Genomic DNA, 15,581 nt, shown 5'->3' on the forward strand with positions numbered 1-15,581 from the left:
TAAATTACAGTACACACATACAGTTAGAGTAGAACCGGTTCTGTCTTTGTGTATATCCAACCAAGCAAACACCAGCAAATGAGACTTTGCTGGTATTTTGCAAAGGAGTGTGTCTTACAACTCACGTGTGAGAAACATTGGCAGTATGTTCAAGACAGAGTTAGCTTTTAGTGTTAATGCACCTTGTTTTTACCCTCACTATTCTTTCATTTACTTTATGTGTGGAAGCATGGTTAATTATGTTATTGTGCTTGATGCTTGATTCTGCACAGTAGAAAACTAGAGGCAGCCACCTGCAGCAGCATCCTCCTCCCACTACTGCTGTGACATCTGGCAGACGAGGCAGAGAGGCGGAGGAGACACACAGAGAAGCAGCACTGCTGTTGTACACATCAACTAGAAGAGAAGAATCAGCAGACTGGCTGCACCACTTTGGCACCAGACAGGAATTCGGCGGTAAGGAAAACTCTCTGCAGTCTGATTTTTATCACATTGGAACTTACGGAATTGCTTTCACTACATCAGAGATGTTTTCACTTTTGTTTAGGGGAAGTAGCTCATAGATAAATAACTTTCTCGATATACAGACAAATACTGTACATGTAACTATAATGTAACATGTAAATCTGCATACTGGGTCGTCAGTGTTTCATTTTCAGTTTATACAGCAGACAGTCTTGTATGGAGCATGCTTGAATGACGCGAAGGTATGATTTGGTAACAATCATTTATGTAATTCACAAACTGTAAAAGTGCAAATACTAAGATGCATTCACTGGATATATTTTATATTATAAATTTCATGTGTTTTTATCTGAGGCTGGCAGTTTATGTGGAAAGTATGCATGTTATTTAATTACGTAACACTTTGTGTACAGATAAATAGATGGTAAAATTTGGCATCAGCATGTTCCCAGATAGCAAAACTCATCTGGGCCAGATCCATCCAAGAGTCAGCTTCTGTCTGCTCTACAGTCTCCTTCAGTACAGTAGAGTTCATGAGAAAGTAATCCATTTTATCCATCACCTTATTTACACAGAGACAATTATGCACTCATGAACAATATTATCAGCATTTTTCAAAAAACGTACGCAGCAGAAGTAGAAATGACAAATAAGCACATACTTCATCATGTGACAGGATAATGGTCTAAAATGCTTATCTACTTCCTGAGTTTTCTCTGAAGTCTGCACAGAGCATACAGAATCTCTCAGAAACAATCTGCCACATCACAGTCACATCAGCATTACACTCTGCATGTTTTTTTCTGAAAGTTACGTTTTTTGTTATTTGTCTTTCAGCAGCTGCAGGTGTGACCACAAATGCGCATGGGAATATGGCAGACAACGGAGAAAGCAACTCTACTGAATGTCCGTCCATTGATGACTTCCGTAACCAGGTTTACTCCACATCTTACTCCCTCATCACTGTGTTAGGCCTGGTTGGGAATGGCTTCGCCCTGGCAGTGTTGATCAGAACCTACCGCCAAAGCTCGCCCTTTCATGTTTATATGCTTAACTTGGCGGTGTCTGATATACTGTGTGTCTTGACGCTGCCACTCCGAGTTCTCTACTATGTCAACAAGGGCCAGTGGTACCTAGGGGATTTCCTCTGTCGCATTAGCTCCTACGCCCTGTATGTAAATCTCTATTGCAGTATTTACTTTATGGCTGCCATGTCCATCACACGTTTCTTAGCCATTGTCTTCCCAGTGCAGAACATGCGCTTGGTGACAGAGAACCGTGCTCGTCTGGTGTGTGTGGGTATCTGGGTGTTTATCTGTCTTTCATCCTCACCCTTCCTGATGTCTGGCCAGCATTTTGACAAAATGACAAATAAAACCAAGTGCTTTGAGCCTCCACAAACTGGTCAAAGTGTGAAGAAACTAGTCGTGCTGAACTATTTGTCTCTGGTGCTGGGCTTTGTCCTGCCCTTCCTGGTCATCCTGCTCTGCTATGCTGGTATAGTCCGCGCCCTTCTGTCCCGCACCCACGCTGCCCGACGACAGCGGGACACAGGCACCAAAGCCATCCGAATGATTGTCATCGTCCTGCTGACCTTCCTAATCAGCTTCATGCCATACCACATACAGCGCACCATCCACCTGAGCTTCCTGTCCCAAACTGACACTACCTGCTCAGAGCGCATTGCCATGCAGAAGTCTGTTGTGGTGACACTGTGTCTGGCCGCTGCCAATTCATGCTTTGATCCACTGCTTTATTTTTTCTCTGGAGAGGGCTTCCGCAATCGCTTGTCCTCCCTGCGCCGGTCAGTTACAGGCAGCACCATGCATCGTACAGCCAGGCTGAAGCCCATCGAAGGATCAAAGCCTGGGGAAAACCAGCAGCTGAAGGCCAGTTAATTTACACTAGCAGGATGGTCATCAAACAAGCAGAGCTCTGGATTGCTTGTGCCCTCATTAACAAACAGGGAAGAAGTTGAGAGAAACATGAAGAAGAAGACGAAAGGGTGGAATAAATTACTGCTGGTTTACTCATGAAGAGAGTATTTAAATCAGGGGTCTCAAATTCAAATTGGCTCTGGGCCACTGCAGGTATTGTTGTGTCATAGGAGGGAAACATTTGAACGCTCAAGTATAGGAAAAAAAGAATGCAAACAGCCTATTCTATACATTTTATATTGTTTTATATCATCTATGTTGTTAACAGATGAAAGATCAAAATCTGCTCTCTTCGTTCTTCTTCTTCTTTAAACTATAATTGTATTTTTATTTTATATGAATTGATAGTTTAAATTGCTCTGAAACAACTTAAAAAATATAATAATAAAAAATAATCTTGTGTGCCTTTTGACATCATGTTGCAGGCCAGAGGGAGGGGGATGGAGGACAGTTTGAGACCCTTGATTTGAACATTTAAGCTACAAGTCTCAGTAGGTTTTCAATTAAAATTATATTTATTATTCTGATATGTGCATATTGTTCAATATTTAAGTAATGATGTTCTGCATTGTTGTTAAGACTGTAACCTGTAGCCTATTATGTCCCAAAAGTTATTCAAACTATTGACTTACAAATATAAATACACAGTGTACCAATGTATGAATGCATTGTAGATAATGTTGTAAAAGGTTTTTGTATCTAGATTTTCTTCGAGAACCATGACTCTTGTATCGCACAACCTACATATAAATGTTTATCAAGAAGGGCTAAACTCTGCTGAATACTGTAGACCAAGTTGCCCACACGTTTTCCCTTGAAGGGCCAAAACTGAAACTTAAAAGTGGGCTGCGGACCAAAAGAAACAGCTATCGTATTGCAGTTTGTTGTTTACTGACTCCCTGTGCAAAGTGTCAGTCTGCTGGCCGTTCAGATTATAAAGAAATAAAATTATGGATCCTACATATTTTAAAAGCATTTTTACCTCATCGCAAAATCATCTGTTTTTATTAATATTTTAAATTAATATTTAGTTACCTTTAACTAGAAAGATTTGTCAAGCCAAACTGAACCTTATGGTGGGCAACATTTTGCCCATGGCTCCGCTTTGGGCAGCTCTGCTGTAGACCTTTACTTTTCTTGACTGTTATTCTTCTCCTTATTTTTCTATCACTCTTATATTTAGCATTGTTGTGGCAGTGTTGATGTTGTAACGGCCATAATGTGTTTTATTTTTTGTAACTATTTTAATATTATTATAATTTTCTATCCTTAATGTAATTAACTCCATTTGGATTCATATTTGTTTTTTTGTGCTATTGAATGTTATTATTACTGTTTTTAACTTTAAAAAAAAATAATAATAATAATGATTGTTTACTATTTTTTACTTTTACCATCTTAAAGATAGACTTCCCATTTTTTCTGCATTGTAGTCTGTTTTGAGTTTTAAAACATCCACAATGAGCTGAAAAAACATTTTGAGATTTTATAAGTTTAAAGTTTGACATTTTGCAAAATATGCTTATTTCCTTTTTGCTAAAAGGTTTTATGAGAAAGATCAATATCACTCTGATATCTGTACGTGTAAATATGAATGTACAGCAGGCCAATAGTTAGCTTAGCTTAGCACAAAGACTGTAAACAAAGGTAAACAACTAGCCTGGCTTTGTCTAAACTTTACAAAATGCAAGGACTTCTTCAGCTTACTAATAAACACGTATCATATATTTTAATACTATTTGTTTCTAGTCTTTATGTTAAGCTAAGATAATTGGCTGCTTGCTGTAGATTCATATTTTTAGTATCAATCTACTCATCCATCTCTTCTTATCTCCAACAAGAAAAAATATTTAGCAAAATGTAAAACTATTCCTTTAAACACGTGCGAAATATGCAGCTGTATTCCTGTTGTATGCAAACTATATTTCGTGTCATCTATGATAGCTGCATTAATAAATCATCCAATACGTGTCAGTGCAGTGTGATCACATGAATTCCTCACTGTCATCCACTACAGTTCACACTGACTGCATGAAGAGTTGCAAACTCTGTCCACTGGGTGTCATACTAGCACACATATTGTGTCTGTTCTTCTCTGTGAGATTCAATTCTGATCTTTTTTTTCCTCAGTTGCTTTTCTATGATTTATCTCGATTTCTCTAAGAAAACAATGAGTTACTGTTTTTGTTTCCAGGGCAGCACTTCTGAAGGAGTTGCGGCACACTTTTGCAAATTGAATTTATGAAGATGTATCAGTCATAAAACTGTCTGCATGGTATAATAAACTTATTAGCTAGAGATGTAAAATACGGTACATTTCTAGATAAGGGTTAAAGCATATCTGCATCCCTCCATAAAGCCACATCATTCATACATAAATTTAGCTTCCTTGTTAATCCAAAATACAAAACATCACTGAGAGACCAGACTGCTGAGGCCGGCCCTGCTGATTAGAAAACATAGAAGGCCACTGTATTACCACTTCATAAACAGATTATATCAAGCACATGATCTGCTGCCTCCTCCCTTTGCACAAAAAGATGTTTGTTTCAGTCTGAAAAGCAGGGCTATCTTAGTGATGGGACTCTCTATTAGTCTACCTCACGGCGGAGATACTCGCCATACAGGAAGTAAGGAAAGTCCCTTCTAAAATTCATACTAATTTGTTTCTAAAGAGGTTATAGATAACAGTACACCCCATTGCATTGCAGGAAATCACTGATATTGCTTTATTTCTTTCATCTGTGCTCCAGGTTTACTGCTCCTTAATGATTTGGCCTTAGTATTGATTCGTTTTTGGGAAAGGTTAAGAATTAAACTTGCTTGCCTTCAGGGGGAGCAGACTCATTTTTGCAACAGTGCCCACCATGTGAGTTCAGAAACTGCTCTCCAGGAGATCTGCTTTTTATTGCAGGCATTCAGCCTGTCATCTTTTTACATACATACTGTAGATGCTGCAGAGGGACAAAATGTCCTGACTTTTAGTCTCCTATTATGGGACTTCAATCCTACATTTCTTATAATGCTTTTCATTATAGCCTGGCTGCCAGATAAACGGCCATGTCTTTTGAAACGAGTTTGGCTTTCTGCTGGAATTTTTGAATCTATAAACCAAAGCTGAGATTGACCGCAGTGATGTCACTTTACATGACTTGATACAACTGCGTCACAGGTTGTGTTCCCTGTGACTAATAAACCCACTCTGACATGTAAAGTCAGAGTGGGTTTAACCCCTGTCATTATAGGTCCAGTGTGTAACATTTCAGGGATCTATTGGCAGAAATGTAACATAATATTCATAGGTATGTTTTTATTAGTGTATAATAATCACCTGAATATAGGAATTATTGTTTCCTTATAATGAGTTGTTTTTATCTACAGTTGCCTACAGGTCGCTTTCGATTAAGTCTGGAAAGGGGAGAATACTTCTGAGTGAAAGAGTCGGCCAATGGCTGACTTATACTAACAGTTTACTCAGACTACGCTGATATAAGTATAATAAACAGCAATCCCCCCCCGCCCCCCACACACACCTCTCAAAGCAAAATTATGCCCTTGACCATAAAACCAAAGCAAAGAGCTGAAAGCTGTTAAACAGCTTCATAGAGGTGAGAGGAACTGCAAAGACAATTTATAATTCTCTGTTTGTATCACATTATACTTATTCATCCATTGTTACTATAAGTATTGGTTAAAGAAGCTTTAAACATGAGTACATTCTACATACATACATACATAGTTGCTACTTGCAAACTAAAACAATTATCTTCCAAAAGGAAACAGGGGAGGCAGCGGAAAATTGCAGAAAATCATCCCTTTCTTCATGCTTGTCACGGTTCATGGTTGGCCTGCAGTTAAGCTCTACTACAAACCTGATATTTGACGCAACCAGGCTTGATTTGCCACACAGCTTGGCAGCCTCCCCCACCTTGTTGGTGAGTGTGCCAGCGAATTAGAGTTCTGCCAAGTGAGGGCTGAAACTAGCATAATCCCACAACTTTTAGCTCTTTTATCTGCTCCCATTAAACATCCTTAGGTATTAGAGGTCAGGTAAGTCAGTAAACATAACCCTGCTTTGTGTGGAGTTTACTGACATCACATCACATGATTTCTCAGTAAGTTCCCTCACATTGCCATTTCAGATATATGTGTGCAGTCAGTGAAAGAGCTGAGCATTGCTGTTTCTAATGTATTTACTCAAGTACTGAGGGTGAGAGTGAAATACTGGACTTTATACTCCAATACATTTCACAATCTTTGAGTATAAGTATTTCTTCCACTAATGAGTGCATGCATACTGTGTGTGCATGTTTGTGCGTGTGTACATTGCACTTTGAATATGGCCACTCAACCCACATCAAAGGCCACATGGAGATTTTTTTTTTCTTTGCTTCCAGAGTGCAAGGTTAAAGGCCAGGCTGATGGGTTATGGTCGCTCTAGAGTTCAGGTTGGAGGAGGCAAACAAACACCTCACAGACGGGTTAATAGCAGTCCGGAGCCTGAACAGCCACTGGAGTCAAGGCTCCTGCGGCACATGTCAATCAACTTGTCCATTATGTATTAAAAATAGACAATAACACTTCTCAAACTGTCCAATCTATCACATCATGTGTCACCCAACACACCAACTCCCTGCGGTTTTAACCCGACCTTACTCAACCTAGAGACAAGAGCCCACCTCCTGCTTATAGATTCTGTCAATGCTCCAACAGGAAACTTGTGAACAGCGTCCACAGCAGTGATTATGTATTCCATTGAAAGTATTTAGGGCCACAAGTGTATTTTTGCCTGCTCTGTGACGCACACAGAGAGAAAGGCCCCTCAGTTTGTTTGATTTTTTAAATGTTATCACTGTATCACTTCTCCAAATCACAAAAAGCCTTCTGGCATTTGTAAAAACTGCAGTTAAAAATACAGTTGAGTCTTTTTTAAATGGATGTCTTATTTTGTCTTGTCTTAGTTATGTTTTTAATAAAATTTTGATAAAAGTTTGATACAAGAAGCATAATGATTTTGAAAATGTCCATATGTCGGTGTGCAAAAGGAATAAATCCCACCCATCACTCCTAGAAATATATTATAGCACATTTATCTCTGCACCAAAGATCATTTCTATTCTTCATGCACCCCGTCCCTCCGCCCATACTTAGTTATTTCTCCATAATGCAATTATTCTAATCAATTAAAGCTGTTAATACTGTCTCCGTTACAGTGCAGCTGTTCATAACAGCAGCCACAGAGCTGTCATTCCACTTCTCAATCATCTTACCAGAGGCACAACTTACAAAAGCTTTTCTTCTTCTCTAAACAAAATGAACCCCTGGAGAGCTGAATACGAACTTCATGGAAATTTGCATCAAAAGTTAAAGCTCTGTACATGTCTGTAGCAACTGTGATATTGTAACAACTAAGCCTAAATCTAATTCAGGGTAGTGGAACATAAAGATCAGAAGATTTTTTTCTAAATCATTGACTTGCAGATTTTTTATAAGGATGCTGCGTCTTTCACCACGGTTCATTCTTTCCCGTCATGATTTAGACATCCAAGCCAATGTAATCTTAGTCAGTTTAATCTTAGCAAAAAGGAGTCTGCAGCTGTGGTATTTATCTCTCCAGATACCAGATCCGCAGTAGGAGAGGAGTTTACCGCCAAAACTGCAAAAGGGTGTTTGGCAAAAACTCGAGTTTGGGAACTATTATTCAAACAGAAAGCTTTTTGTTCAAGGTCAAAAGAAACAATTGCTTTGCAGCTCTCTCTTTCTTTGACAACAGAAACAGAAAATCTCTTTGTAAATCAATGAGGTAGAAAAAAGAGGATTTAGAGGTTGTGCGCATGGAAATTAAAGAGAGGGAAGCAGTGAAACAGCATTCACTAACACACCATAACAAGTCCAGTGGCGTGCAGTGAAACTGGGTCATTTTGGTAATACCCTAGTTAGACTCCCAGTCGGTCTCTAACATTGGGCTCATAATGGTAGGTTTGAAGGCTCTTTTTGTCCCATGATAAATTGGTTAAGAGCTGCACATATGCACGGTGTCTGAGCAGGCTGTCACAGTTTATCCAGAGCAAATAGACCACTGTAAACAAATATTGGCTCCTGAGGGAATAAAGCTGGGTTTTGGCTCTGAAACCTCCCGCGACGTGGTGGAAAATCAAATCTAACAACACAAGCAATTTTAATGTATTATTGTCTTATTTCTTATGAATAATTGGGGGTTATCATCGGATCCATCATTTATAATGCAAGTATGAAACCATGTATTTCTAAAATGTTTTTTTATGAAATAGGCATAACAGCCTTGTTTTAAGCCTTGTGGCCATGCATTTGTCATACAGTTCAATGGGTCTGTAGAGGGGTTTAATAGCCAAAGGCATCAGTATATATGCATTGAATGCTCCACTTTATCTGAAAACTTGACAATCAAGTGCAAGATGTAATCATCCATACTCCATAGCCTTAAACCAGAACTTCAAGGTTCTGCTACACTGATTCAGAAAGTCTAAATGTATTTTTCTCAATGTTTTTAAAGGAAATAATGCATTTGACTAACTGATTTGAGGTTAAACACACACCACCAACTAGTTTACTGATTTTGGACACTGGATCATATTATTTGGAGAAAATGTTTTCTGGTTTTCCCTCTGATGTCCTTTGGTTGCTCCACCTCAACTCTCTGTGATTTACAGTTTCCTGATGGACAGTAAAATCTAAATGGTAAATTAACTGCTAACTACTTCTGACTGTAACTTAGGGATTAGCTCAGATAGCCGGACCAAGAGCTCATCGCAGCACCACGGGACTGCTAGTGTTGGTGGGCCAAGAAGCCAAGAAGAAAATTCACATTTTCATTTTCACATTGTCTGCGTTTGAAGATTGTTTTTCTTCTGGGTTTGATTTCCACACCTAAGCTCATGATGACAACAACTAAGAATTATCTGTTTAAGAGTTAAGTGTTTAAGTTTCATAAACAGTCATACTGTCTGCTCACAACTGTGTTACCTGTGGTAAATAAATAAAATGACTGTTTTGCAGTTCCTTTAAGGCCTTTAGAAATAAATATCCGGTACTCTGTGATGGCAGACCACGGCATAGGTATCATTCATACACATTAATACTAAACAAATAAAAACACTCATAATACAACATAACCATACTGAATAGTACAGACACTGCTGCGAGCATTGAACAGTTTACAATGCCATCCTGCTGTGTTTACTGCTGACAGGATTTATGAGATCTGGAAAAAAAAAACACAGCTATTTTCTGTTTGTTTTACATGTGGGGCTTTTAAAGCCCGTTTCCTGAAGGCATCACGGTAAAACAAGACATGACAATGTGGTGGACTGAAATGACATGAAAAACATAACCCCATCATTCATGTATTTTTTCCACATTTAAGTGAAGGAGAGGGAAAAGAAAAAAAAGAAATATATAGAAACCAGCCAAAATTGACAAAAACTGAACAGGACAGTACAGAAAATATCAATTTGGAGACTGAAATTAAAAACAATTGCAAAATCATTGTACAATGCTTATTTACATAACAATTTTAGTAGAATAAACAATCTAAGTGGATTTTTGCTTTACTTATCTTGAGTCTATTAAGTTCTTCAGTGTTGCCAATTTGATAGTCACCCAGTTTGTTTCTCATGTATTACGATTACATTCAAGTCACAGGACTGAACATTTGATTTCCCAACAATTTTTTAAAAACCCAGGAGGAACATAGGGTCATTTACAAAAACATATCTCTGTGAGATATTTACTAAACCCTCAAACACTCTTCTAACCAGCTGGTTAGAGCTAGTTCCCAGCTTGCACTTCTTTATCCTGATGCAAACAGAGATGGTAGTTGGAAATCTGTCCATGCATAATTTGTACAAGGTGAAACTAAATGGGAAAAAAAATCCCATCAGCTTCACGGCTATACACTGATGTTTCTTTCCAGTATTTCATATTTTCAAACAAACTTTTAAGAAAAACAGTCATTTATCATTTCCAGCTACTGGGATTAGTAATACAGTCACAACTTGGTAAACAGATCCGTGCAACAGATGGTCTTGAAATAATTTCAGTGTTTTTCTGAAATGTTATACAGCCAGACACATTCAAACCCACAGATCTTTCATTTAAATTATAAAGGAGATTCCAAAGTTTCCATAGAGCTCAAATATGTGGGGGAAATGTGAGTAAAATTACTCACATGACATATGGAATACAACATTTGAATATTTCACTCCGTGTAAACATCCTTCCAGCGTCAATGAAAACCTGATGTAAAGGGATTAAAGCAAAAGGGAAAAACTAATGAGAGCACTGATGATTCAAGAGAAAACCCTTGAGATGTCTTTCCCAGATTTAAATGATCGGGATATGGGTAATCCTATTATTTGGATTGACAGGGTGGAGCCCTACATGCTCAGCAGGATTTAAACGGAACGTAAACACTGAAGTGCTGGGTCGTTATGTGGCTGTAGAAAAGCTCCTGTAGAGATGTTTGACTGCGTGGGTGGGTGAGGGGTCACAGGGGATAGATGCAGAAGAAGATACCAACGGGGGTTAATGTTGTTTACTTTCTCCTTCAAGTGGCCATTGTGTTCGCTTCCACCCATCACATGACACCTGGTCACAGTCTCCTCATCAGGGTTGTCCTCGACCCTCCACCACTTCCACCATCACAAAGACACACACACAATCACGCACTCAGACGCACACAATGGGCCGCTTGTTGTCCCCACCAAGTATACAGGAAGCCTCCCCTCCAGATTTCAGTTGACTGAAGGGGGCCCAAATCATGATGTTGTCATGGTCCCACATGAGCCCCTTGCTGACCCCAATACCTCATCAATACCAGCCATTGATACATAATTTCCTCTCTTAACTGATGACAGCGCCTCACATTATCATTATCCATGTAGTCAACACTCAAACTGTGCAGTTTACAGTGATACTGTATAGATTTCTGTAAAATTAGCGATTAATGTAGTTAACTGAAACAGTTGCTGCCATGACACAGGACAATAGCTATTACTACGGTTGTTACAGAGCTTCAGTAATCAGTAACGTACCATAAAAACGCATGATGAGGCTCTTTAACCTCACGCTCACTTTTGATATTTCCAGACGTTTCTTTTGATAATTAAATTTTATTTTCCCCAAACAATTCAATTTAGAAGAAACTCGTCACAGCTGCCAGGTTTTATAGAGTTCAGATGTAGGTTTATACAACATGAGCAAATATTAGATTTGCTGAAGTTGAGTATTTGTCAAAGACTGGAGACACAGAGTCTGAAGGTTTGATGACAGTTTACTCTTTTCAGAAAAACTCCTCCGTGCTCTCATTGCAAAACTCATGTTGGATAGGGAACTGATGATACGCTCACATTGTTCAACAAGATTATCTCTTACACTTGAGACATTAAGGGGCGTAATTAATGTCGCACAACAAACATTTTTTGGCTTCTGAGGACCGCAGAAAAAACATTTTCTACATAAATTTAAAAACTGTGTGAAGTAGACATCTAAAATATGGCAAAGGAATCCCCAACTCAAATTCTTCCTTTACGCCTCCTCCTCCGCCTCTTCCGTCCCTGATGATGGCGATGATGGTACACACTGTTTTGAGAGACCTCCAGTCAGAGGAGCGGCAGAAAGAAAAATGTAAAGCAGATGTCCAGCTGGGTTTGTAAGCACAGCCAAAATCCCACGACAGCATCCATGCTGAGAAGCGAGAACATAAATTCTGACGGCATGTTGTACTAGCAGCCAAAGAGGTTAGAGATTTCATAACAGAAGACATTTTCTTTTCTCCTGGCGTTGTTAACCTAAAATCTCAACAGGTTGCTTTGAGACCAGCATACCTGCACATTCAGATGCAGTCCCAGCAGGCATTTCCCAAGCCTGAACCCGATGTTTAAAATCTGATTGTGCAAATAACAACGTCCTGCTGTCAAATCAGCATCTCAAAACAGCATTTCTCTGTTGCCTTTAGGTGAATCAGACTCAGATGTTTCTTGTTTTTTTTATTCAACCATCATCCTCCTCTCCTTTCCCTTCATTCTCTTAACCTCCTTGTTTGTAGTATAAAGGAATCAGAGACCGTTAAATGTCTTTGCCACAGATGTACATCTGACCGAAGAACAACTGGCAGCTTTGTGTCCCCAATTACGCTGTCTGCCAGCCAGTAATGGGACACATGAGACGGACGGTGAGCCCCTCAGTTGCAGAAATGACCCAGAGATTTGCATGTGTACACAAACACACTGCAAACACACTAGAAGCCACAGCAGACAAACGACTCCTGGGCGGAAAAATACTCAACATTCCTCAGGGGTGGCCACACATACATTTACACGCACTAGGGTGACCTTTCAACTGGAGGACAAACAACTTTAACACATCTTTGTCTGCAAGCCTCTGCTGAAAATGTCCTTGAGCAACACATCTGTCCACCACTAGACCCTTGTGGACTGTTTGATAGTCGGTCCCATGTCCCAGGGGGCATAAGTCAAAAAAGTTAAAAAGACACAGACAAAGGACAGAGGACAATTCTAGCGTTTTTCAACCTGGGTCTTATTCCAGCCCATTTTTCCACCGAATTGAGCTACTTTTTATTCAATTTAAAAATGGTTTTAGGCTGGTTGTGAAAATATGGGCCACTTTTTGTGACAAAAAGTTTGGTTATAATCCAAATAAACCTGCCTTTCCTCATCCTCTCATCTCACTGAGTTCAGTAGGCTCAGTTTGAGACACAGTGAGCGACGACCATCAAAACCAACTTTTATTTTAGTTTATTACAAGTTGTAAGTTACATTTTTTTTTCCCATTCCAGTATTATTCTGTTAAAGTTCTGTGATAAGAGACTTGCATCTTTTCATATGAGGGAAAACCTTTAAGGTGTATAATGTAACTTTATCTACACTTTTATTTTATTTTATTGCCTTTTATAAATTCTATTGTAACCATGGTTCTAAGTTTGCCCAAATATACTCATAAATATTTATATATTTAAGTAACATTAAATACTTTTTAGACAACTGGATGTGTCCTAGGTTCTATTTGAGCTACTTTCAGTCAGTGATAAAGGTGAGCAGAGGTTTTGCAGTGGAGATGGCTTTGCTAAATGTGTGTCACTGACAAGGAGAAGACTACTGAGTCTTTCTTTCTTCAACTTCCTTAACGTCGTCCTTAGAAACAATCAACAATCTTCACTGGCATGAGTCATTTGTAAGAGAAAACACAAGCAGCCAATCACAGTTCTTGTGGTCCCCAAGCTGAATTGCCATGGCAGCCTCGACATCTAAAATTAACATTTTTGAGTGGGCACAGGTCAATGTAGTCTTAATGGGTTTTAATACATTAATGGGTCATCATGTTAACTTTGCACTCACTGTCTCCATTGTAGAGTTTCACAAAAAACAATGCACAATGGGGCAAGCAGCAAAGCCTCCTAAAAATCTTACACATAAGTCATTTTAAATAAAAAGTAACCCCTTGGGATAGGTGTTGTTATCATGCTATTGTTCCGTTCACCCATTATTTAGAAACCCCAACAGTCTGAAAATATCTCCCATTTGTCCAAAAATACAGCCTTACAGGACATCTTGCTAGCAGTTTAATGCAACCTATTTTTACGTTTATTGTTAGGCAGCAACCTCAAGGAGGAAGTCAGGTCAATGGGTCAAACACAGGATTTCATAAAGAGACCGCTGTTCATGTCCCAACCTAAAAGTCAATGTTGATTTATGCTAACTTACAAGTCAACATAATTTAAGAGCGTAACCAAGTAGGTTTAGTGACCTGTCCCAACTATGACTGCTTTAACACAAACCACATGTTCATTTTTGTTACCATGACGAAAAAGGCCTGCCTGTCGCTAGAACTCTCTGACGGTATTAGGATAGTCCCCGAAATTGGGGAAAACACAAAGGTGGGCTGGACCAAACCCTCCCGATTTCCAGTGGGACAACTGTTTTTCATTGCCCTCTCCCAGTTTTCTCCTGGGGTCAAAATCTTCCCATATTCCTTCCAATTTATGACAAATTTTCAACATGGGACACGGATGCGACGCATCACATAGGTGGGGCGGAACAGGGTTATTTTTACAGCTTCATTTGATTATAATAAAAATGCTGCAGCTGCCGTGTTGCGCGGCGTCCAAGTATTTCAGCTGTAAGCCTCCAAAGTTTCCACCTTGACAACACCACAGCTACACCCAATGTCGTTTCCTCGCATGCACATGAAGTGGAAGTGAATGCTTGCACATCATCCTCCTAGGGCAGTGGGGTAGACATTCTCTGTAAATGAATTTACAATTTATAATTTTATTATAAAAGTCACCAGAATTTACGAAACAAATTTGTCTCTGAAACAAATTTTTTTTGGCAGAAGGTCCCCCAGACTCCCTGCTTTGTTTTGAAATCCTCCCTATTTTTGAGTTCTCAAGCATGACAAGTATGCCAAACGGTCATCTTAAGAAACAATGAAAACCACCCAAGTTTGTATTAACTTTTTACCTCTATTCAAGTGCTGTGCTTTGTTATGCAGATTATCACGGCGCTGCTCTTAGGCAACGACAAAAGAAGAGAAATGCACACGGTTGTACTTGGACTTTTATTGACAGAAATTACAACAAAATATATTAACTATATGTATTAATTTGTCAAATTAGTTGGTCAGTAGTGTTTGTGAGTGGATTTGTGAAAGTGTTGTTTTGTATGGTGTCAAATAAAGTGCAACTAAACCAAACTAAAATAAAATAAAATGGATGAGAGAGGGAAGGAATGGGATTGGACTGGTACACCCAGTTGCACTAATACAGTCTCTGGCAACCAGGACCTGAAGGAAACCACAGGAAGTAGCTGAGGGCAGGACACAAACCTGCAGGCCATCGCAGAGCCAGATGGCTGTCCCAAGTACTTTTTGGACTCCGAGACACCCTTTGGATGTCAAATTTAAGTTTGTTTGGAAAGTCTCAGGAGGCTTGTGTTGCTTGCCCAGATATATGCTGTTTTGCCAGAGTTGTTTTTCCAGAATGTCTACAACAGAGCCAGCGAGTGTAAAGTAACCGTTTGTCTCAGATTGCAAAATGCTGGAATTTCCTTTTCAGTGAAGAAATGAATGACTGCAATTCTCAGTAATTTATATTCCAAAATAAAGGATATTATTCATATAATA

At 39.1% G+C, this 15,581-nt stretch overlaps 1 protein-coding gene across 1 annotated transcript; it reads left to right on the plus strand.

Moving 5' to 3' along the window:
• The first annotated feature begins 244 nt into the window (after nt 1–244).
• cysltr1 (cysteinyl leukotriene receptor 1) lies at nt 245–3,757 on the plus strand. Its single transcript, XM_035668772.1, has 2 exons — nt 245–456; nt 1,303–3,757. The coding sequence occupies exon 2, from the start codon at nt 1,338–1,340 to the stop codon at nt 2,361–2,363; it is 1,026 nt and encodes a 341-aa protein (XP_035524665.1). The 5' UTR covers nt 245–456; nt 1,303–1,337; the 3' UTR covers nt 2,364–3,757.
• Nucleotides 3,758–15,581: the final 11,824 nt, after the last annotated feature.

Source organism: Morone saxatilis, unplaced genomic scaffold (genome assembly GCF_004916995.1).
Source record: "Morone saxatilis isolate NCDOM2014 unplaced genomic scaffold, NCSU_SB_2.0 Contig22, whole genome shotgun sequence".
In the NCBI taxonomy this organism is placed as follows: Eukaryota; Metazoa; Chordata; class Actinopteri; family Moronidae; genus Morone; species Morone saxatilis.